Source organism: Branchiostoma lanceolatum, chromosome 3 (genome assembly GCF_035083965.1).
Source record: "Branchiostoma lanceolatum isolate klBraLanc5 chromosome 3, klBraLanc5.hap2, whole genome shotgun sequence".
NCBI lineage: Eukaryota > Metazoa > Chordata > Leptocardii > Amphioxiformes > Branchiostomatidae > Branchiostoma > Branchiostoma lanceolatum.
In genome coordinates, this window is record NC_089724.1 from 9,730,268 (window position 1) to 9,754,142 (window position 23,875).

At 40.6% G+C, this 23,875-nt stretch overlaps 1 protein-coding gene across 1 annotated transcript; it reads left to right on the plus strand.

Annotated features, from left to right (window-relative positions):
- Nucleotides 1-3,195: 3,195 nt before the first annotated feature.
- Nucleotides 3,196-23,684, plus strand: LOC136430116 (sodium- and chloride-dependent glycine transporter 1-like). The gene is made up of 15 exons (XM_066420432.1): nucleotides 3,196-3,535; nucleotides 12,439-12,703; nucleotides 13,652-13,783; nucleotides 14,280-14,435; nucleotides 14,680-14,806; nucleotides 15,019-15,151; nucleotides 15,494-15,622; nucleotides 16,207-16,319; nucleotides 16,694-16,818; nucleotides 17,929-18,041; nucleotides 18,834-18,995; nucleotides 19,437-19,539; nucleotides 19,996-20,120; nucleotides 20,694-20,852; nucleotides 21,336-23,684. Exons 1-15 carry the CDS (start codon nucleotides 3,467-3,469, stop codon nucleotides 21,489-21,491), a joined length of 2,067 nt encoding a protein of 688 aa, XP_066276529.1. The 5' UTR covers nucleotides 3,196-3,466; the 3' UTR covers nucleotides 21,492-23,684.
- The last annotated feature ends 191 nt before the right edge of the window (nucleotides 23,685-23,875 follow it).

Consider the following 23,875-nt stretch of genomic DNA (forward strand, 5'->3'; position numbering starts at 1 on the left):
CGCTATTCAAATTACGCTCGTTAGATCGTGTATATGATATGAGCACTTATCGTCTGTTAAAAAAAATCGCGTCAATTGTTCATATTATCACTTTGTTAGCGAACGACGACCAGCTGATATTTATTAATGAAACGAAATGTGTGACATGTTAGAATAGAATTGAACAAAACAAACAGAAACACGTAACGTTCGACCGTAGAACAATGCAAGTATAGTCATTACGGACTGCAGCTGTGGAACCCCACGTGATGGGCCGTTTGTATTAAAGTGGTTTGAAGGTATTGTTACCTCGCCGCAATATTTAGCTCACCGCGATACGCCGCTTGCGTTTGCGAACAAATGGCTGCCGTACGGCGCCGCGAGCTGTAGGTTCGATTCCGGGTTTATACTTCCGCGTCCTTTAAATGAATTTCCTTGGTTATTGAGAACTTATCGATGTTTCCTCGTTTATAATATCTTAACTATGCTTCCCATACTTGCCGATTACAGAATTCTACAGAAATATCGTTCCTTTTAATATCTTTTTTTTGCCGGTTGCAATAAAAGCTTTATTGACAAAACAAACAGTACAGCGAGTTCGGCACGTTCTACTACAAACTACGTACAAACTAAGTCTTTTAACCAAGCAATAAAAGTTAACATCCGTAAATATCAAATATGGTGCTGGAGAACAGCTGATCGATTATCGTCTGAAGTTTCCTTTTTATTAAGCTGCGTGCCGCGACGATCATGTGCTTGTCTCTCGGCTGTCAATCATGCAGTGTCCATGGTAACCAGTACCGCGGCTACCCGTCAATCAACGCCGTTGCCATAGTTTCATCCAAGCCGGGGAGTCCCCTCGCCGTGTTTGTTACTTGTTGCCTTGACGACAGGCATCGGAAGTCTGTGGGAAAAAGAAACGACGTATTACCGACAAATTTGTCGGGAAACATGGGTTTCTTATCAGGAATTTCGAGACCATCGAAAAATCACCGTGTGTATGTCGGGAAATGTACATCGACCGATGCAACACCGATGGTGCTCCGACCAGCCTATTAAAAATCCGGAGGACAACTGTTAACGTTTCCCGATACATTCCCAGAGAATTGTGACTATGTGTTCCCGACATGTTTCCAGTGTATACCCGAGCACTGTGTACGAACTTCGCAAATTCCATATTTTACAAACCTCCATCCTTCATAGAAATCAAAAGATCGTAAAATATGATTGTTCAGCTTTTTTCTGACCTAGTATAGTCAACTGTTTGTGTCTTCTATCAATGTGGAGACCGTAACAAAACAGCCGTTCTGGGTGCCCCATATGGCGGCCGTCATAGCGTGTTTCCTGGCTTGTTGGGGCCCCAAATGGGGTATACCGGTATACCCATACGGGTACCTATACGGGTACGGGTACCTATACAGGGTTTTCCCCTTACCCATTACAGGCCCGTTGTGTAACACAGTGGCGGCACCGTGTAGCCGTTGCTTGAGAAACGTTCGTAAACTGGGGGGTCTTTCAACGTCGAACTTTCCCGATCATAACGTACTCCCTGTCAACAAAATTTTTCACGACACTCAAGACACTGTACTACGTGGTTGCAGGCCTTGGAACACTTGTATGCTGTGAACTGATTTTATGCGTACTCTGTAAACAGTTTAGCGGCCATGTTTGTAGGCAGCTGGGGAAAACATTTCCTCGCTCGTCGATAATGGGTCATTTCCAGTAGGTGAAATTGGATTTTGTAGCGAAAAGGATGTGGGGCTGGAGACTCTTTGCATATAATAAAACAGTGATCAGACGACTTCGCATTCCTTGGAAATTTAGAGACCGTCGGACACCGAAAAACTTCGCTGCAGGGTGAGCACCAACATGGCCGCCCACGGAGGGCAGGGGTGATGACGTCACGTGAATACGCGGAGTACCCTTGGCGTACTGTTCACTCTATTTGGCCGACTTCTACTATTTTCCCAGCGATCCACGGAGCCTGGTAGAGGCTATATAAAGGCGGAACTAAAACTCTCAAATAGTGTTAATTACTCTGAGGTTGTGCTGCATACCTAAACTCCGGACCTAATTATAAACTGGACTTCTAAAAATGTTTAGGTCCAAGTCCAACAAAAACCTAAACGTCAGGAACCAAGTCCGGACTTGCAAAAAAGTATCTCTCGCTTATATTCTCCTTTTTGTTCAAAACCATCTAAACGTTAAAACCTTAGATCGTGAAATTTGCACTGGAAAAAGACGAAAACGTTGTTTTTGTGCTTATTACTCAGCTTTTGTGTTAACTACTGACTGTATGTATATTTTTTCAATTTGAATGTCAACTTGATGTCAACATTTAACACGTATCCACACGCCACGGTTTCAAATCCGGATTTATAAGTCCGGACCTGAACCTGAACCCCTGGACTTGAATCCGGACCTGAACCTGAACATAAGTTTAGGTATGCAGCACTACTCAATTTTCAATGCATGTCTCAATTTTCTGGCATAGACAAAGGAGGTTAAATACAGAAGATAGACATCATGTAGTGATCACACATCAACAACGCGAATAACCCGATAATAGTTTCGACACACCCTGCGTCTGATGGAGATAGATATCGAGCTGTTTCCTTTACTTGTACCGTTTACGACCAGTCAACTGGAAATGAACTTAATGAAGTCATGCTTTTACTTTTATCTTCGAACAAACGGGTCCTGTGCTTGAGGTAGAGCTGGCACACTTTATCTCGCTACATACTGGGCGCTGGGCCAGTTTTCCCCACAACGCCATTGACGCCTTTAGTATCTCCAAATCATGGCGATATTGGAAAGTTTCTGTCATGTTCTTTAATTCAGCTGACACTCCCTCACAACAGATTATAAAATACTAGGAACTGTCGGCATGTTTCTTTGTAGTTTTATCTTCGCTCGTGACTTTCTATCGGAAACGCGCGCACGCGTCCTTTTTTTGTACGTGATACCGTAGAAGCAAGGAAGTTCAGTAAAGATTTATTTTACTTTCAAGGCAGAGAAAAGGGAGAGAACTGAAAGAAATGGCGAAGTACAAAGAAAAGGAATGATGAGTGAAAAATATGTACATTAGAAAAGAAAGCAGAACAGCAACAAGGAACGAAAAGGAAAAGAGAGAAAGGAAAATAAAGTGGGATAAGAAGCAGCCCCTGTAGACCGCGACGCCTCCACCGATGGAGTTAACGAACCGCCCCCACCGAAATATTATTTCCATCTGGCCTTACTTTGCTGGCTGTCCCGGTTTCCGGCTGGAGGAAGGAAGGCCTCTGGTGCTGGGAGTGTGCCACAGTGAAGCACAGATAACGGACGCCCCTGTCTCTTACGCCTTTGACTTTGACCCTGAACTGACGCAGCGTTTACACGGCGTGTAGAACTTCGCAGTGGGGCACAGGACAGTCGGGCGGGTCTTCCAGGAAGAAGGCGTGAGGAAAACGGGAGGAAGAAAATCGCCTATTTCCCGAACTCACTCAAAATGGAGACCTCGGCGATCGAGATGGAGGAGCACCACGATCAAGCCGAGAACGGGAAAGATTTGGGCCAGGTAAGTTGTTGAACAACGTGATCACAAGTTTGTAGAGATATTTGGTTTGTTTGATGTTGAATAAGCGGCTGTCTTATAATTATTTTCACAACAACGTGCTGCTCACTGTATACAAAAAGCGCAACAGTTGGTTTTCGTACACCCACAAAAACAAAGGCGACCAAATTACACGCTGAACGGGCCTGCCACGACCTTGGTGTCGGCATGTCCGGAAAATTCGCCCCTCTCTTGTGCTGGGTCCCTAAGGGTGGTAACGGTGCCTGCTGGCGACTTTGAACGTGACCTGATTTAATGGAGTGATCCCAGCCTTACTTGTGTCAACAGTTAAGGAGGGGCGGGGACATTTCCACGGTTTGGAACTAGCCTGAGATATTTGCTGAAAGGAACATACCAAGTCACATTTCCTCCACTTACACGCTAGCCTGTCATTTTTCTTAGACTTCAAACTCACAGCGTCTTTAAAATATGACCCTGGGAAGAAGATCTTAAATAGACCTACTCCAAACCTTTGCGCAGAAAAGAAATCGCACTGAACTTGACGTAACTTGTAAAGGAAGTACATGTATTTGGTGTGTACTTGTGAAAATCTTTAAAATGTGATCATGGTTGCCAAGTTTTCCTTTCCAGTGTACAGCAGACATGGCAAGGGGATTTACCATGTGTTCTGAGGGTCAGCAAAGGAAATATGCTTGAAATTTTTGTTGGGTCAACAAAGATTTGATACATGGAGGAATGACTATTAAAATGATAAGAGAGAGGACCAAGAAAATATTTAAAATTTCAACTTAAGAAAAGCAGTTGCTAGCATATTAAACAGATAAATGAACAGCTAAACACAGTTGAATACATTAATGTCTCCAGCTTAAAAATATTCTCAGTCCCACACATTTTTTGGAGCCAATGTTGTTAATTTTCATCGTTCAATATGTCATTTTATGCTTATGAAAACACAGTTCCTTCAATTTCATGTTGTGAAGTTCAAATTTTTCTGGGTGAACTTTTTGTCAGTCCCAACAAGCAGATCTCCATCCCAGGATGGAGGAATGGGTCCAGGAGACAGATCTGGTCTATTGGCATGTTTTTTGCCATATTTGGCAGGGGAAACAGTGGATTCTATCAAAAATAATGTGGCAGATCTGGAGGGATTGGTACACATACAGAGACTTAATTAACCCATTCAAGAATAGAAGAGGGATCTTCTCTAATCCTCATGTGATAAGTTATCTGTATTTTGGCTACTACCATGTGGTTTTTATCTGTCACGATGGTCACACAGTTGCAGTAACATGTGATTGGTGTCATCGCCTGTTTTCTACTGTCTGTCACTAGATAGACCTTACTGAGGACATCAGATACATTGTATGTCAGCCTTCTATACATATCAATTAGACATCAACAACAGTCAAGACCATATCAAATGTGTAGCAGTTGTTGAGAAATGTATCACCTCATACCATAAATGTATAAAGAAACCAGAGATATGAGAGGGTCTGCATGGGGGGTGCCGACAACGCTTTACACTAAATTCAGAACAACCCTTAATGTTTTTATCATGTCACATTCCAAGCATATTCATGCATCTAGTGGTCAAATTGATCCAAAACCTTTAACCTTGCTGTCAGAGTAGATTAGATTAGACCCCTTCATACATGCCCTCTGTCCAGTTTATATGTCAGAGAGGTGGCAGGGTTGTAGAAGTTCTAAAAAATTCACTCACATAAAAAGTCTACTCGCCCGAACCAACTTTTCACTGTCCAAAATTTGAATGACATTTTTCAATGCGTTTATTTTTCAGTAAAAATATCTGTCAGTGATACTTGCTGGGACGGCTCATGATGTTTGCATATTACTGTATCAAAACCAATATTTGGAAGGCTAGGTTCAGCTTGTAAGTTATAGCTTTATGGGCATCTGACAAGCTTCTAGGGTTGGTCAATGGGCGAGCCGTTAGGAGCGAAGTCAGGCTTGTGGACAGATATCTACCAACATCTACCCATGGAAAAATTGCAGCCATGGAAAAATCGCACTGCCCCAATCATGACAGTATGGTAGGACATGCACTTGCCCGATTTGCACATGTTGAAAATTGTGTGCACATACTGAATCATCACTCCTAAAACGCCTAACACCAGGAAAAATAAATTTGACACTTTTCTATGTTGTCCATTACAACGTTTCTTGCGCTTGACTTTGATCAGTGGAAATGTAAAGAGTTACTCCACTGGACACAATCAGGTTAATGGACTCAATCCTACTGATTTCCCCAGGCCCTTTCTTGTCATCATTTCCACCAGGTGTGAACGATATGTATTAGAACCAATTGTAGATGAAAGTGTCCACCTGTTGAATCTGGTGGCTATCAGCACAATTACTTTTCTGCATTAGCAACACGTCGTCTGTCTAAGAACAGTCAATATGGCAAAGATAGTCTAGAATTGTTGTGACAGTGTGGTTCAAGCGCCACTTACTGACCATGCAGTCTAACTGGTCCAGACTTTTAGCCTAGTGGAAAGCATGTTGGGCTTTGCTAGCGGCCCGGGTTCGATTCCCGGGAGCCAGGAGACTGCACTACTCGCCCCATGCGTTTCAGTGTGCACCACACTTTCTTTTCATCCCGTACTGCAATTTGCCAATGATCTCTGAGCAGCTGTAGAAAGGCCTGCTGCTCCATAGAACAGAGAGCTTGAGAAACGAGCCTTTCTACATCTGCTTGGAGATTATCCATAAGGTTCATAAAGCTAGTAAACCAAACTTATGCAACTTGTCTCCTTCACACTTTTTTTAGAGCAGCATATTGTTTGGAATTTTTGCTTCCTGTGTGATTCCAATCTAGCCTATACACAACACAGAGTCTACCTCAGTTCTATGTCACTCTTCACTGTGTAGTGTATGGAAACACTCTGGAATGCAGACAAAGGTGGATGTCTGCCACTTGTTTATTTTGGTCCCACCACAAACTCTTGGAACTGCTAACAATAACATAGATAGAAACAAAATCCCATTCAAATCAATAGCTTCCTATGGAGGCCACACACGGAAAATGTACACACAAAGTGAGGGTCAATTCTTGTAGTGTCAGTGCTTTTGGTGAGTAAGGATTTTGATGGGGTAAATTCTGCGCTGCCAAAGGTATGAGAATGCTAGTATTCCATTCTTGTCCATGAATTGATGATTGATATATGTTAAATCCAGATATCTAGAAACTTGTAGATTTTTGTTTTACCAGCTGCTCTTCTCAGTAATAAAAATTCTTATTTTCTCTTCTTTAAGAATCTCCTCACCTGGATCAGTTTAACTTGTGTGATACAGGTTGTTTTTACTTCTAATTCTAAGGGGAAGTACTGTAAATGCATTTAACTTCGCATGGTTTTTTTTTCGCGCTAAAGAGAAAATGGAGTGTTTGCGGTGGGTTTAAGTTCGTGGCAGCACTATAGTCACATACTGCTACAGTATTGGACAAAAATGTTTGCGGTGGGTTTATGTTTACGGTGAAACGGTCGCAGCGAGAACCGCAAACATAAAACCACCGCAAACATTTCTGCATCTACAGTAACCAGTTTCTGTTTGTGAACTAACCTGTCCTCTACCCATGTTTGTACCAGAGTCTCGCTGTCAGCCCCTGGTTAATGCTGTGTTTACGTCTTGGGAAGAAGGTTTACCCCAGTCCCAGCTCACTTGACCCAGATCTACCCTTACTAACCCACAAGATTGAAAAAAGATGTTTTGCAAGAAGCGAGACACAAGATTAACACTCTAAGGCCAGACTGAGTTGAACAGACTTTCTCACTTCCAAACATATTCGGATGATGTCTTCTAGCATCATCTCAGACATGGATTACGTTATAACATGGAGCATATATACATGTCTTGAAATTTCTTGGCCAGAGCAGAATGTTTTGGTCATATTGTGGCCTTTTCTCAGGGATGTGTTCTCAAATATTGTTCACCAAAAATATTCAGTTTGGTATCTTTTATTGAACCATGATTTGCACATTTGTTGCTAGTATAAGTGAGAGATTACAGCATTAGCTACTGTATTGTTGACGTATCAGGTTTCAATTAATATAGTTTACATTCCTGACATTCACAGTTTCTTAGCTCACAGGGAGGGCACCTTAATAGCAATTAAGGTTGTCACTTACGTTGTGTTATTTTTTCTCTTGACCCCTGATTTGAATACTTTTTCTCTTGACCCCTGATTTGAATACGGTAAATTCTGATAACCCATCCATATTGGTTAGACATCTTACCTGGAAATCATAATAAGATAAATTTCATATTGCCATATGCAAATGCAAAGTTGGAAGAAAATGTCGTAAGCCGTAGTTACTGTTGCAGACAGTTTTTTTGTTGTTACAGTTGAAAGAAGCTGTTAAAAGATTTCTGGAAGGATGTAAAGCAGATCTAGCCTTCACAGATCCACAGGAAACAAACAATGGCTTCCTTGTACTTGAACCAAGCCAGGCTTTTCCCCTTATAAATGAAATGCCCTGGTCATGCCCCAGTAGGGCTCAGGGTCCCTTGTATGTATTTAGCTGTGTTGAATGCCTCAGAAATTCAGCAGTCTGGCTTCACGCATGAATGGGTTGTGTTAAACATGCAGGCTGCTGACAAGAGGGCCTAGCGTGGGGAAAGTCACAAAGGTTTTTCTTTTTTCAGTGATGCGTAGAATTAATGCTATAGCGAAGATACGTTTGGAAAAATGTATTGTAAATCTTATGAACAACTTTTCAGAGATGGTTGTGGTAATGTTTAAACTCGAGCATATTGTCTACTACAAACCACCTTATATTTACGATATACCGTTTGGAATATAAGCTGCAGTACAAGTAATAATGAGATCCTAGATCTCTTTGGTCTTCATCGGTCACAGATAGTCATTTGGTCACAAATTCTGATTTCTGTGATTATTTTTTTCCTTAAGTGTAATTTTTAGCAGACCTTTGGTGTTTTACTGTATATACATTGTATGATGAAAGGTTTCAGTTTTTGATATAGAAATTGTTGGATTATTGAGTGGCACAGATGAAAACAGTCTTGCCTTCAGTCGCACTAGAACTGCTGTTTGTAGGTAGGTCCCAAGAAATAGTATTATAGATATGTTGAAAATGTTATTTGCACTCCTCCAAGAATAAAAGGAACATTTACCTAATAATTTGATATTGCAAATGTAAGAGGGACTTATTTTATGTTTGTTTGATTGATTGATTGCATGATATAAAATATTCTTCTGGAGTAACATATTGAACTGTGAATTCATCCCTACTTGGGAATTCCCCTTTTCTCAGTGGTAACAGTGCGGCTTTGTAGTTTGTACCTGACAAAAGCAGCAGCCTTTCAGTGGCCTCCGTTTCTTCCAAGAAACAGATCAACTGGATAGAATATGAAGGACTTACAAATTGGCTTTCATTTCTGGTGCTGTACATGTGATGATGAACCAAATTGATCTAATTCAGAGATGCGGTTTGAAACGGACCCCGTGGCAATATGCACAGTAACTTCTTTGTACATCGGCCAGAGATGAAATTTCAAAGGCACAGAGATTCCCTTGTGAAATGCATAAGAGCTGCTGCTGATGTTGACATGAACACAATATTTCTTGGCCTTGTAGTTGTACACATCTTATGAAGTTCCAAGCTAGATTGAAAAGCATTGGAGAAGGCTCACTGAATAATAAATTCCAGAAATTTTGACTCTGAGATTTCTTCTTGTCTAGGCTTGTTGCAGTTGCATGAATTTTTGTCAGTTCAACTTATATATTAATTAAAACCTATAGTATACAGATTTCAAAAGCTCATTGTTTGTATTGGAGCTGGACCACAAAGTGGGAGGGGCTGGGAATGAAAAGGAGAAATATATACAGATAAAAAAAAGCTCCTTTCACAATCATCATAGTCTTATATTAGATATGAAATATCTGACCATTTTAGACAATGGAGTACATAATAATGGTATATGGGCTATTTTGCAATTGCCATTGTGCCCCTCTTTTTTCTGCAATAGCCTCTAGATCACATTCATCGGGCATCATAATTCTGGTATCACAAAGCAAAAATGGCACAGTCACTGTGCCAGTGTGAGTTTGAGAGACTTTAGAATTTTGCTGTCGAATAGCTCAGCTAATATCTTCTTTAACGTTCCCCATTTTGTACGCATAATGGCTTGAAAGGAAAGATGGAGTCTTTAGTATTCTCAGTAAATCCTTGCAACAGCTGTCAGTTCTGAATCAGATTATCCCTATTCTTATTCTTATCGGCTAATGTCTTCCTGTGGTGTTTAGTACATACCCATGTAAACCAGTCTCTATCTATGCTACACCTAAATAAGGCCGGTTTGGTTGCCCCGGATGAGACAGAAATCTGTTTCACATATAAAGAAGGAAAACCTATTTTTGTGGGAAACAATATGGTAAGTAGGTTTTATATACTTTTAAATGAAAGGACCTAAATGTGGATGTTCATAACGTATTGCAAAGAGCTGTGGAAAAATGAAGCTAGCTGGGCCTAATGGCCTACTAGTCCACCTTGTTACTGTTAGTTTCTCCACATGCCTGTCTTTCTCTAATAGTAATATCTAAGCTTATGAAGAAAGGCAAAATCATTTATCAAGCTCCTGTGTATCATGTACAGACTGATATTATGAAAAATACGGGTTTCGACATGTAACCTCCATAACATTAATCTGCCGGGTTACAAAAATCTGCCACTTTGAAAAACAGTAGGTTTGAGAGATCTCTAGTGCAGCACCTCAGGTATGCACAGTTTAGATAATTTTTCATACAAAAGTGCATTGTACTTGGGGACGTTGGATTGGAGATCTGTTTGGGTGTATCTTTACAGGTTGGCAGAATTACCATATGTACCCTTGTGGAATTATGTTAGTACATGTAGATGTTACAGTAGTTGCCAACTTCAATTTTGTCAATTTGTGGGTTCTACATACCTGTAATAAGCTATTATAAGTTGTGTCCAAACTTGTAGATCCTAGATAAAGTACATGTAAATATAGACAAAGAAGAACCAGATACCAGGAACATTGGATACCTATAAATGGGTACATATCTCCCATGACTATCTCATTGACAAAGGGACTTTTGGGAATAGTCTATCAGCCCAGCAGTGACCCCAAGTGACCTCTAACAGCAGCATACAAGTGATTCCAATTTCACTACTTGTAGGGACTGTCCAGTAATAGCTTGGAGGAGGAAAGATGGTTAACATTAGAACACCTACGATGAAAATTTTGATTATTGTTTGACATGTATACGGTTAGATGTAAAAGCTATGACAGACAAAACTTCATAACCTACTTCTATTGCCATGTATTTTCTTTGACCAGAAAGTCTGGTACATGTACCACTACATTGTAAGTTTTGAGAATAACAAGTTGGCAGTTGTGTGATGCAGCAGTGTGGTAACAAGAAGCCAAGGGTCAAGTACCGTATTGTTGACAAACACCGTACCTGTCACTGTTATGTGGTCAGGCTGTGCAGACTTTAGTAGGAATCTAGGATACTGTAAATGCATTTAAGTTCGTGTGTTTTTATTTCGCAGTTGAAACAATAGTAGCGCTACAGTCATAGGTGGGCAACAAGTTTCGCTGAAAGTTCACCGCGAAAACTTCGAACGTAAAACCACTGCAAACACTTCAGCATTTACAGTATCACTGCATGTATTGTTAGTTGACCAAAATTGTTATTTTTAGCTGTGCAATGTGTGTATGCTGCCTGAACAATGGGAAATAACCAGCAAATCACCATGGATTTCATGCTCAATTTATCGTGAACAAATTACACACATGCTAGAGCAGTTACTTCTTTCAGAGGTTTTATTGTCCCTTTTTTAAGTTGCACAAAGCACACAAATAGGTATTCAAGTTGGAGCAAATTCTGTTACAAGTGGAGATAGGCAGGACTGTATATATAATATTCTTTGAAATCTGTTTACTCATTGTTTTCTCTAGTATGAATTATGACCCACCACAGTCTGAGCCAACTGCTTGCAGAGCTGGTATGCTACACCAGTTGGGTTTCTTTTGTGGCCAATTGCAATATAGATACAGATATACATATTTAGAGTTAGACCAACAATTGTGCAGAGATAACATACATGTAGCCTGAACTACAATTTTGTTTATACATGACTAAGATGAGATAATGCTAGCAGAACCCGAACTTTGTTGTGCTTTTTTTTCCTGAGTTCAATTGGCATTCCTTATGGTGGCAGAACATCTATGTAAATCCTATCAGCTTCATGCAGAGGTCTGACACTGGTGTAGTTTTCCATCCAAAGCTTCCTACTGTGCCTGTCAAGGCAGATAACATGACCCAAATGTCAATCAGCTTGGCAAGCCAAGATAGCCAAGGGGGGAACCGTTTCATCTTTGGAAGAACGCAGAACGCTTCTGGGCTCAAGCCTGCAGCTTCTATGGATCTGTGAAGGCAGTTGCCTGCATGCTTTGTATTCTGTTAAGTTGTATCTCTGTGACTGATGTTTTTTGCAGGTTGCCACATTTGTTTTCTGATATCAGACTCTTACCACTTACAAAGATGTTTTCTGTGACTTCTAACACTCCACATCGCTTCTGTCTCGGATCTGTGAAGGCAGTTGGCAGCAATTGCTTTCGTATCTGTAGTTGTATCTCTGTGACTGATGCTTTTTGCTGGTTCCCACAATTGTTTTGTGATATTAAACTCTTACCACTTACAAAGATGTTTTTGCGACTTCTAACGCTTCACATCGCTTCTGTCTCCTCCAGGCCTCGGATGCTGCAGTATGTAGTTGTATCTCAGTGACTGATGTTTTTGCAGGTTCCCACAATTGTTTTCTGATATCAGACTCTTACCACTTACAAAGATGTTTTCTCCGACTTCTAACGCTTCACATCGCTTCTGTCTCCTCCAGGCCTCGGACGCTGCAGTGCACAACGGCAAGATGGAACCTGCCGAGGAGAACCCAGACTCCTCCGACATCACGGAATCCACGCGACCAATCTTCATCATGGACGAGCCGATCGAGGAGCCGTCCGCCACGTGCTGCGGGTGCGGGGAGGAGAACAAGGAGCGCGGGAACTGGACGTGCCAGTGCGAGATGATCCTGACCTCCATCGGCTGGGCGGCCGGGCTGGGACAGCTGTGGAGGTTTCCCATGCTGTGCTTCAGGCACGGAGGTCAGAAGTACTTCTGATTGTTGGCATGGCAGACAACATAACAGAAAACAATAATCGGGAAACAGTCTTTAGGTATAAACCATTTTTGGACAGTAAGTGCAAGCTGCATTAGACTGGGCTGTAAGATTTGATCAACTACTAACTCACACTGGGTTGGACGGGTTCGTTAAGGTGCTCAAAGTGTGGCTCTCCTCAAACACCAGAACTTCAGTTTTACATCCTATCCGATAGAATGTTGCAATCCTCCGCTAGATATTCATTATAACTAGAGCACAACATACTGGGGATTTGAACCCAGAAACCTTTAGACTCGAAGTCAATGACCCTAACTACCAGACCATTTGCCTCCAACAAGTATTATAATTGTGTGCTTTTGGGCAGAGCCTAAATTATTCAATTATATGCACAGCACGAACTCTGACCTGTGCTCATAGTCACGTGATTCCGTCAGCCTAGTGCCTTGCAACGGCAGAACGTTCCGTGCTCTCTAGAGAAAAAATTCCTAGCCCACTGATTCCTCTCTAGTTATTGAGTGAGAGTGCAGATAATTATATTCCGAACCACCTGAGCTCTGCCACTGTTGGAGTCCATATCTGAGGGCACGAACCTCTACCAAAGAAGCATAGTTGCATTGAGATGCATATGATGTGCTTTTTAAAAGGTGCTAGGGGGATCTATGATTAATTTTCCTTATCTTAAGGTAGAGTTACCTACAAGGAAAAAATCTGGAAAATCCATAGCGTGTAGCTTGTGGAATTATCAGACTAGTGAAAACATAACAGTAAGGTATGTATTGGTACAAGAAGGAATGTTTGTCTTGGATGTGTAGATCCAATAGTGCACATTCATGGCATAGCTAGGAAGGTTGACAAGACTCCATGCTTTGTATTGCTTACTTTGCAGGCAAAGAAGTAGTATATAATGTGACATGTGGTGATTGTTTTCCAGGAGGGTTTCTTGCAGTGTGGCTGGGTATGCACTTCACCTTGGGTTTCCCTCTGGTTCTGTTGGAGATGACGCTGGGACAGTTCACCAGTCAGGGTCCACCTCGGGCATGGAGGGGAGTCCCACTCCTTCACGGTACACCAACTTCTTAACCTTTAGCACTCCGAAGTAGCTGTTTGGCACCCAATTCCCTCTTGGTTACAGAGTTAGGCAGCAGGGAGAAGGTTAATCTCACTTAGCCTGGGTGTCATCTGATTACTACTGGGGCGCCTATGCTCGCTGGGGCGCCTATGCTCGCTTCCCAATAGGAGCCCCGGTAGTAATTGGATGGTGCCCACTAACCCAGTCTAAGTCTTACTATGTACTATTTGCCAATAAGTTATGATCATTCTTAGGTGTTTTGTAGTATAGTCTTGCACTTGTAATTTTAAAGCCTTCAGTTTAGTGGCAACTTCACTCATAGTGGAGCTGATAGAAAAGTCAAAATCTTAAACTGATTGAGTTATCAAGGTTATGTCTTCTTCTACTTCTTCTTTATCTTCTTAGCCTTCTTATACTGCTGTTTTGAAAACTCTTCAGTATCACTGTGTATTTACTGTAATTTTGAACACTGTTGTTTCTACCGTTACAGGTGTTGGGTTTGCAGTTGTTGTTATGATGTCCATCCTAGCGATTTACCAAAACACCAGCATGGCGTATATCCTACACTACTTGTTTGTGGGCAGTCTGCGAGATCTTCCGAACATAATGCGTTGTGACAACTACTGGAATACTGTGGAGTGCAATGGTGAATACAACTCAATGGGTATAGACTTAGCCTGATTCAAACCCTTCACATGTTGAAACTATGATGATCATGATGACAACTTCTACAGCTGTATCCTACCAGGAGTAATTTGAGCTATCAATCTTGGCATAGCCTGTCATAAAAGAGTCACAACTTTTGCCAGCTCTGCAACCATTTTCAGACCTTTCCTCTACTGTTTGTCATTCTCTGTGAAGATATCTTGATTTGTTGACGTAATTTTCAGATTATGGTCTCACCAACACGACGCGCTGTCGTGAAGTGGCCGGCTTCATGTGGTACGATGACAGCACAGGATACTGGCAAAACTACACACAGTGTCCAACAAAGTCCGCCCCTGAAGAGTATTGGAGGTACGATAAAGATCTCTTTCATTGTTTATTCTAAGTGGAGTCAGTCAAAAGTATGTCTTTTCAAGTTTTTCCCAGTTCAGTTTTCATTTCAAACAGACTGCCACAACTGTATTTATGAACAAGTGCATGATGATTTAGTTAAAGATACAAGTGATTGGAGATAAAAGAGACGAAACAACATTGACATTGACCCCCTCTCTTCACTTCCCCAGGAATTATTTGCTGCAGATATCAGATGGTCTGGAGAACATGGGGGCGGTACAGCCAGGTCTGGCTGGTTTTCTGTTCCTGTCCTGGCTGATGGTGTTCCTGGTGCTGGCTTTTGGTATCAAGTCTGCTGGAAAGGTGCGTAGAACAGACCTTGCGAATCTTTAGGGTGGTCCTTTTAGTTAACTGAGTACTGATTTCCAAGGGTGGCCTTAGAAAATCATATCAAATCAGGCTACAAACAAGGATAACTTACAAAAACCTCACAGATTGTAACTAGGTTCATAATATTCACTTGAGTCCTTGACAAAGGTTCTAACTATAGAGGAAAAGATTATCAGTAAGGCTACAAAAGTCTCTTTTGTACAGAGTGTAGTTCCAGTACTCTAGACACTACACATGTAGTCATGAGTCTCCAAATGTTTCCAATCTTGTACAAAGAATGGCATATATACACATTCATGTTGTTTCATGGTTTAGGTTGCATACCTGACCACAACCATCCCCTTTGTGCTTCTGGTGTTCCTGTTGTTTCGAGCCATGTCCTTGGATGGGGCAGTGGATGGACTGATATATCACGTCACTCCGTACCCGTATGCAGGCTTTGATGTAAGTGTGCGTGCAACACATGAACAGTTCACTTTTCATTTGGGGCGATTGGTTACAATTTTACTTGGTGACTATATACATTCAGTTTTATAGCTCTAACAATACATATATAATTGTTCGATAACTGAATACAAGTCACTTTTCAATGTCACTGAGCAACTACAATGTCACTGAGCAACTACAGACCATCTGTCGGCTAATTAGGAGTATACTTCTGTAACATTTATTATTGTGGAGACATACCATCCTGTATTTTTTTGTCTTTCTGGCTTACCTTATTTTCTATACAACAGCATAAGGCCACACCAATTTAATTTCTTGGTTAATGAATTGTTATTTTCCAAAAAAAGAGAAAATTTTAGAAAAAGAAAATTCATGAAAACAGAAGGCTAATGGCCAGTCTTCTGTTTTCATGATATTTTTTTCTAAAATGTTTTTTTTTTTTAAACAAAAATCCGTTAACCAAGAAATTAAATTGGTGTGGCCTAAGATAATATTTTATGTTAAAATGTGACGTCCAGTGTGTCACACGATGAGAAAAAGTGTAATCAAATTTTCCTTCTGCCACCCCTTCCCTCCCCCAGCGGACAGACCTGTGGGTCGATGCTATGATGCAGGTGATCTACTCCCTGGGTGTGGGGTGTGGTTGTTACACCACGCTCAGCTCCTACAACAGATTCCACAACAACACAGTCAGGTCAGGGAGGGACATCATATTTACTTTTCATGCCTCATATTCCTCTGTATGAATGCAGGAAAGGTTGTCAGAACATCCAGTACCTTGGAGAGTGCTTCTTTGGCCACTTTGTCCGCAACTCAAGAGTGTATTGAATTTGCAAATTCATTGTTCCTTGTCAAAACTTTGTAAAATGGCACCAGAAACAAATGCGATGGCCTTGATTGACAGTATTTTGGATGAAACTTTGACTAGCACAGATGTTACACCAGTGGTGTTAGCATGCTTTTTGCAGAGTCTTGTTTTGTAGAAACTAGAATGAAAACATGTTTAGTGGACTAATTTTTTTTAATCTGTCATTCTCAAAACACAAAATATTGATTTCTCCTGTCCAGAGACGCAGTGCTGGTTGTGTTTGCCAACATTTTGGTGGGTATGCTGTGTCTGTGCATGTCTGCAGGCTTTCTGGGCTTCCTCGGCAAACAGTTGAATGAGCCCATAGAAAATCTAGTGTCTTCAGGTAACATGGGACTTCTCTTTATTTCTTGACATTTCATATATTAAGTTTCTCGGAACCCAAATCTGAATTGATTTTTTTGTACCTAACATTACATGTCATTGAATGCAAGAAATATTGGAAGTATGATTAGAAATTACTTGAAAATCCTTCACAGCTGTTGTTGTTGATTGTTTTGAAATCAGATACACTTATTGGGTCTTGGGCAAAATCAAATCACTTTGTGTACTCTGCTTTCGTGCCACTTCTCAGGCTGACCCAGCTTTTTCCTGGTGTTTCAAATATGGTGAATGGAGGTGCTCACTTCATAGATGGGGATAAAAATTTATTTTCCAGTAGTTCTATCCTCCAGCTTTTCACAGCATTGATCGGTTTGTAAAGCCATGTTGATTTGATTATATGGATGACATCCCCAAGGGGCCCCAAAATTGATGTGAATGTGCGAATAAAAGAATGTCCAAAAAAAGAAAAGTTGTCTTTATTATGAAATCTACATGATCAGGAAGAATAAACAAAACTTTAACACACAAAATTATTATATACCGAAATGAAGTTCTCATTTTTGTTTTTTCAAAACTTTGAATACTTCTTTGACTTTAATTTGGAATTGACTTTGGCTTTCTACGACATTAGTATTCGTTTTTTCGAAATAATTTTTTCCGCAACTTACAGCATGCATTTTCTCATTTCACAGCTGCTCTTTCGATTTACAGTATGGCCAAAGACTTTTTTTTGTGTAGAAACGGACAAAAATTAATGCACGCGTGGATGTCATCCATATAGTGAAATCAACATGGCCTAAGAAAAGAATGTGCAGCGACTCCTGCCGTCCTCTCTAGTCTTTGCTTCACGTTCTCATTTAAATGTTCACATTATGTAATCTCCATTACCGTTAAAAGTAAGACGTTCCTGACATTAAGATATGCCACATATAAGGTACGCAACTGCCGTTTTTAAAAGCTAGAAAAGTTTTAAGTCATCATAAAAACTACAGTTTGACATCTTATATCTGGCATATCTTTATGCCAGGAACGTATTATTTCAATTGGTAACGGAGATTACAAAATGTGTACATTTAAATGAGAACGAGCGTCACCTCCTGCTATCTTGCAGGTCCCCACCTGGTGTTTGTTGTGTTCCCCCGTGTACTGGGGATGCTGCCTGCCTCCTACCTGTGGTCCATCCTGTTCTACCTGACTCTGCTGCTTCTCGCCTTCAGCTGCCAGGTAATGATATCACAACAGGTGTCATGACTGTCAATTTTAAAGACAAAGGCAACACCTTCCTCATCCTCTTCCAGCAGGCCCGACTCGCTACTGGTGACATTACTGACAGTTGCTTATGAATAATTAGCCTTATTTGGCAGAAACAGCCGTTATTTTGTTCTGAACCCAAAGTAGCGATGTAAGATGTAACCTGATTGGCTGATAGCGTCCCAGCGACCTTGGCGGATTTCTACAAAACGAGCTTGTGGCTATCCTCTGATTCGGGCTGAAAGCTGTTTGGTGGTGATGATGTCACCAGTAGCCAAAATCAAGGTCCAGAAGAGCAGGGCCAATGTGGGAGGTAATGTACCGAGCGAGTCGGGCCTGCTGAAGGAGGATGCACTTTCCTCAGAGCGCAACGCCAACATCCTGTACATCTCTGACAGCCCTGCTGCTAAGCTGAGAGAAGACTGATTGAAAAAAATTCAACACAGTTTTCTTAAACTTTATTTTTTCTTCTCTACAGACATTTCAACAGATTGTCTAGATCTGCTGACTTCATCAGTGCAAAGTATTTAACTTGTCCTATAGTGACATAATTTTGTCACAATAGGACAAGTTTACTTTGCACTGAAATATTTGTAGAGAAGAAAAATAAGGTTGCGTACAAGAAAACTATGTTGAATTGTTCCACCTTGATGAAACTTTTTACAGATAATTGAAGAAATGTTATGATTTGGCTGTCCTGATTTGTTTGTAACAAGAAGCTTTGATGGGATTTATTTTCTAAAAACACATTCTCTTATCCTGCAGTTTGTAATCGTGGAGACCATTGTGACGTCTCTACTGGACCTGTTCCCGTCAGGCAACAACGGCACAGGTGGGCTGTGTAACCGGCGCATGCTGCTCCATCTACTGCTCACCTTCACCAGCTGCATCCTCTTCTTCCTGCTGGGACTGCCTCTGGTCGCACAGGTCAGTAACCTCTGGGTCAGTGACCCTTCAGGAGTATGCCAACATTCTACACAACAGTGTTTTATGTGAAACATTGTATTACCACCTTACACCTTGACACACAATGGCTAAACCCCAGGTATTAGATTTTATGCTCCAATGGACTCAATAGTTTATCAATTATCTAGTAGCTCAATCAAGCTGTCCTAGTGTCTTGTATGATGAAACATGCACTTCAGTAATGCTAAATTGGCTAAGGCTAGCTTTAAACATGACATGACTAAATGCTTATCAGTAAAACACTTAGTAACACAAGCAATAAAAAGTGTTATCAGCATTAGAAGACAGCATCATCAGCTAACCATCCAATAACAATCATATATAATTACATTGGGCTGACTATGTCGTAAATGCCTCATTTGAGGGCATTTTAAGACTGTCCATCTCTATTGTGTTCTCCAGGGTGGCATGTACCTGTATAACCTGCTGGATAATTTTGTGGCCTCTGGGTTCGTCATCCTCCCCATCCTCCTCCTGAAGAGCATCGGCATCTCATGGTTCTACGGTAAGTGCCGAAAAATCTTCTTTCATCTGCTTTACTTTGTTGACAGTTGAGGAAATGTTGAACTCGTTGAGATGACGGCTCAAAATACTGGGTGCATGTGCACTTTTGTGCACCCAAGATTGGAGCTGTGCACCTTATTTTTGACTGGGGGCACCAGTACACCTAGATATTAGGCTATAGGGTAAAGGAACATATACTAGTGTACACTAATACACAAAATATTCTTTAAGTTCAAGTATCAGAAAAAAAGCCATAAAACCTTTGTTGTACTTTGTTGTACTACTTCTTTAGAAGTTTGAAGTCAGCTATAAGATTACAGTAGGGTTGGTAATTATGCTTTGCTGACATTCTACTTTATTTCATGTTATGCACCTAAAATTCTTTCTCAGCACCTAGATTTTGAATTTGGAGCCCTGTGATAAATGATGGATTTGGACGTGGATTTCTGTGTTTCAGCGATCAATCGGTGGGGTCGTGACCTGAGCCACATGCTGCAGTATTCGTGCTGTTACTGCTGTAATAAGTTAGTGACGGTGGTGTGTCAGGTGTGCTGGTGTCTACCCATCCCCCTGATGCTCGTGGTGAGTGTCAGCACTGATCGGTGGATCTATTTCCTAGTTTCTGTTTTTGATCTATTAAGGTTTTGAACTGTCATGTTTAGAATTAACCTTTAGCACTCTGAAGTAGCCATTTGGCACCCAATTTCCTAGATCCTATTGGTTACAGAGTAAGGCGGCAGGGAGAAGGTTAAGCTAGATTCAGTGTTAATATCAAAATCGAATGGTCAAGATAGTGAACTTTCTCTACAAGTCTTCTCTATTACACTGTACCTCCAAACTGTTGATTATTGTTTATAGAGATTTCAGGAAATATCTACATACATGTATGGACACTGAAGCATACAAGTGAAGCAAACAATGCAAAAGGAGAAACCATATTTGTACATAATACTTATTTTGGAATTAGCCAATGTGTTGCTGGCTGAATGCATAGCCTATGGATATTAACTATGCAGTAAATTACATAATGGCCAATTATGATTAACTCAAACAATCAGATCTTCAACTTCTAGACAGAAAAGTCAATACATGTAGATACCAATAATACCAGATGACTTTTCAACTTCTTCCAATATCATCATTTTTTTCTTACAGGGTTCTCTTTTATGGACGTCCCTACTGTGGCCCAATGAGGTGTATTTTGAGAACTACAAGTACTCAGAGGGACATGTTATAATGGGATGGCTCATTGTCGGGGTAGAGCTGGCACCCATTCCTATTGTTGCCATCATCAACTGCTGTCTGGCATGTTGTGTAAGTATTGTGATACTTTTTCTGAGGAATATTTCATTGGAGAAACTTCAAACACACTAATATACACACTATCCACAAATAGATGTGTCCTCGGTGCTGAACAACATCTACACACAAACAGACCTGTCCTTGGTGCTGAACACCATCCACACAAATGCACACAAACAGAAGCTAAGCACAATCCATACACACACACAAACAGACTTGTCCTTGGTGCTGTACACCATCCAGACACACGCACATACACACATTGGAGCTGAACCTTTTGGTAAAATCCAGGCGGCAGATTTTGTTTTACTGGCCGAAAAGAGCTACATTTGTAGAGGAATGTGCCCAGTAGAAAGAACCTGCAATGCTGCCGCCCATACATGTAGATGTATCTATCCTAAGCAGTGGAAGATAAACTCGTCATTGAGCTTGACTGATCTGACATCACTTCCACTTTATTGCAGAGATTAGCCTATGTCTAATCTTTCATTACAGGTCAAAGGTCGCACCATCATCAGACCCCCTGCGGACTGGGGACCGTACCTTCAGCAGCACCACAGAGGGAAGAGGCGTGGCAAGGTGCTGAGTCAGCCCCACATCCCCCCCAAACCCACCATCATGGTGGTGGACTCAACCGTCACCAGTTTGTGATGTGCTGGCAGCAAACACTAATTAAGACTATTCCATTATATTCAGGCTTTTCGCTAGAATTTATAGACAGGGCATCCAAACATTTGGGAGGGGGGCAGACTTCCCCAATGGGCTCTATACTATAGATTAACACTATTACCCAGTAGCTTTGCATGTCAATCAATTTTCATGCTGTCCCAGTGTCTGGTATGAAGAAAAAACAACAGTGGCAGTGTGTTGGGGGGATGGACACATGTGCTTGTGTATGTAATTACCAGGGAAACAGGGTGTCCCCTGCAAAAGGTGGGCGTCAAATTTCTTTGTTTTCTTAGCGTAGGGCGTCCAGAAGAGGCCCTAATAGCTGATAGCCTGATTATATGAGAGTGATAGAGGGGAGTCAGCTAACTTTGCTCTTCTCATTTTCATTTAATTGGTGTCTCCACTTTGTCAAAATTGGAAGAAAAAACATACTCAAGGTTTAAATGGGTACACAAGGTTTAGATGGGTAGTCCCAAATTTTAGAACAAGGGGAAATTTGAGGCACACGTACAATGAGAAGAACAGATAAAGATGGATATTCAATGTCTACTGCTGTATCTATTTTTGCCATTGTGCAGCATTTTAATGTGTTAGATTTGAGATGGTAGGACATTTTAAGATTTTAACTTTTTAATGGTTTTTATGTAAATGATAATATGGCTTAGCCTGAGTGTCATCCTGTTTCAGTTCCAGGCTTTACCTTCACAAGGTAAAGCCTGGAACTGAAACAGGATGACACTCAGGCTAAATATGGCTGCCTTAAAACCCTCCTAGTGCCTCGGTACCTCAACATTCTTATGAAAAGAAGGGTATAGCTGGGAATTATGTGCCTTTTTTACATGTAAGTGTTTTTAGTCTTTGGAAACGAAACGTCTTCAAGCCTATGTCAATCTTTATTTCATAAGGTAAGCTGTTCTCCAACTCAATCTATGATGAATGCTGTAGTAATGTTATAATTAGATTGAAGAAACTGAGAATACCATCTAGATTGTAAACTATTTATTATGTACTGATTGCACAGTTTGTTATACACTTATGATTAGATTTACTAAACTTAAAGATGTACTAGCCTTTTTTTAATTGTTGAGGCAGTCACAGTGAGGTAGAAATGTATTTTAGTTTGAGTTGTGACAAAATGTTGAATAGTGATACCAGAGTAGTTAAGATATAGAACTTTATTACTAAAAGATAGATCGATCTAGGTTTTGTAAGTGTGAATACATGAAGGTGTAAATATGTTACAACAAAAAAGGAACGATGTTAATGAATAAAACTGACTGTGAAACAGTAACGTGTACATGTACTCTGTTTTTAACGTAAGGAATTAGTGAACCATGGATTGGAATATACAAGTATTTAAGGTACGCTCTGTTGAATGTTTGTGAACAGTGCATGATAGGAGTGAAGTCTTAACGTCTGAATGTTTGACACAAAGTTTGTGTGGACTGATGTAAGTCAGTGCTTGTTTTTGCCAATGTGTTATGGTACTATGTAATTTTGATGTGTAAGGCATTACTAGTATTATGTTCAGACATTTGGTTGGACGGTGCTTTTCTTGCATGCTGTGTCCAAAATTGAATTATTAACATTTCCAAATCCGGTACATGAATAACAAATTTTGTAAAGAAGGAACAGAATCATTTGAAATTCAATTAGTCCTTGACATGGTTTAGAAAATAAAATAGTGAACGCATATATACCCTGGAAAACTATGTTGTGCACATTGCAGTGTGACCATTTGTTATAAGGAAATCCCTGACTTGTGTAGATCTTTAGGAAAGCTAGCAGGGGAAAGTGATATCCAACTGCAACTGCATTTGTAAATAACAGACAAATAATTGAACATGTATTCATAATTTGGTATCTCCAGTAGGTATTCATCATGACTACAGACACAAATATCTTCTCCGTGTGAGGGCAAAGTATGATCACATTATGATAACAGTGTTTGTATTACATGTTGCTCTTGTAACAGGACTTGACTGCAGGTTTTCACTAAAAAAGAAAGTGTTTTTGCATGTTGATAAGATCTTATTGATGTACTATCTGCAAGCTTAAGTAATGATGTGAATCCGAAATGTATTATCTTTATGTTACACCTGTTGTTTGTCATCTATGTGTAAACACAGTAAACCAATGTCTTGTCCATTATCTAATAAAGAAAGTACTGCTGAATATTGGATTCATGTTAAGTGATTTGTTGACAAAGTTCTGCAGTTGAGTGAAAGAAAAGTGTAGGCCTGTCTTGATTCAGAATGCCATCCGCATCATAGTAGTTGTAACGTTATCTGTCACAAGTGCTAAACAAATTAGCAATAGTCCTGTCATTTGCTGTACAATTTCATCATCAGCATTAAAGCACACCT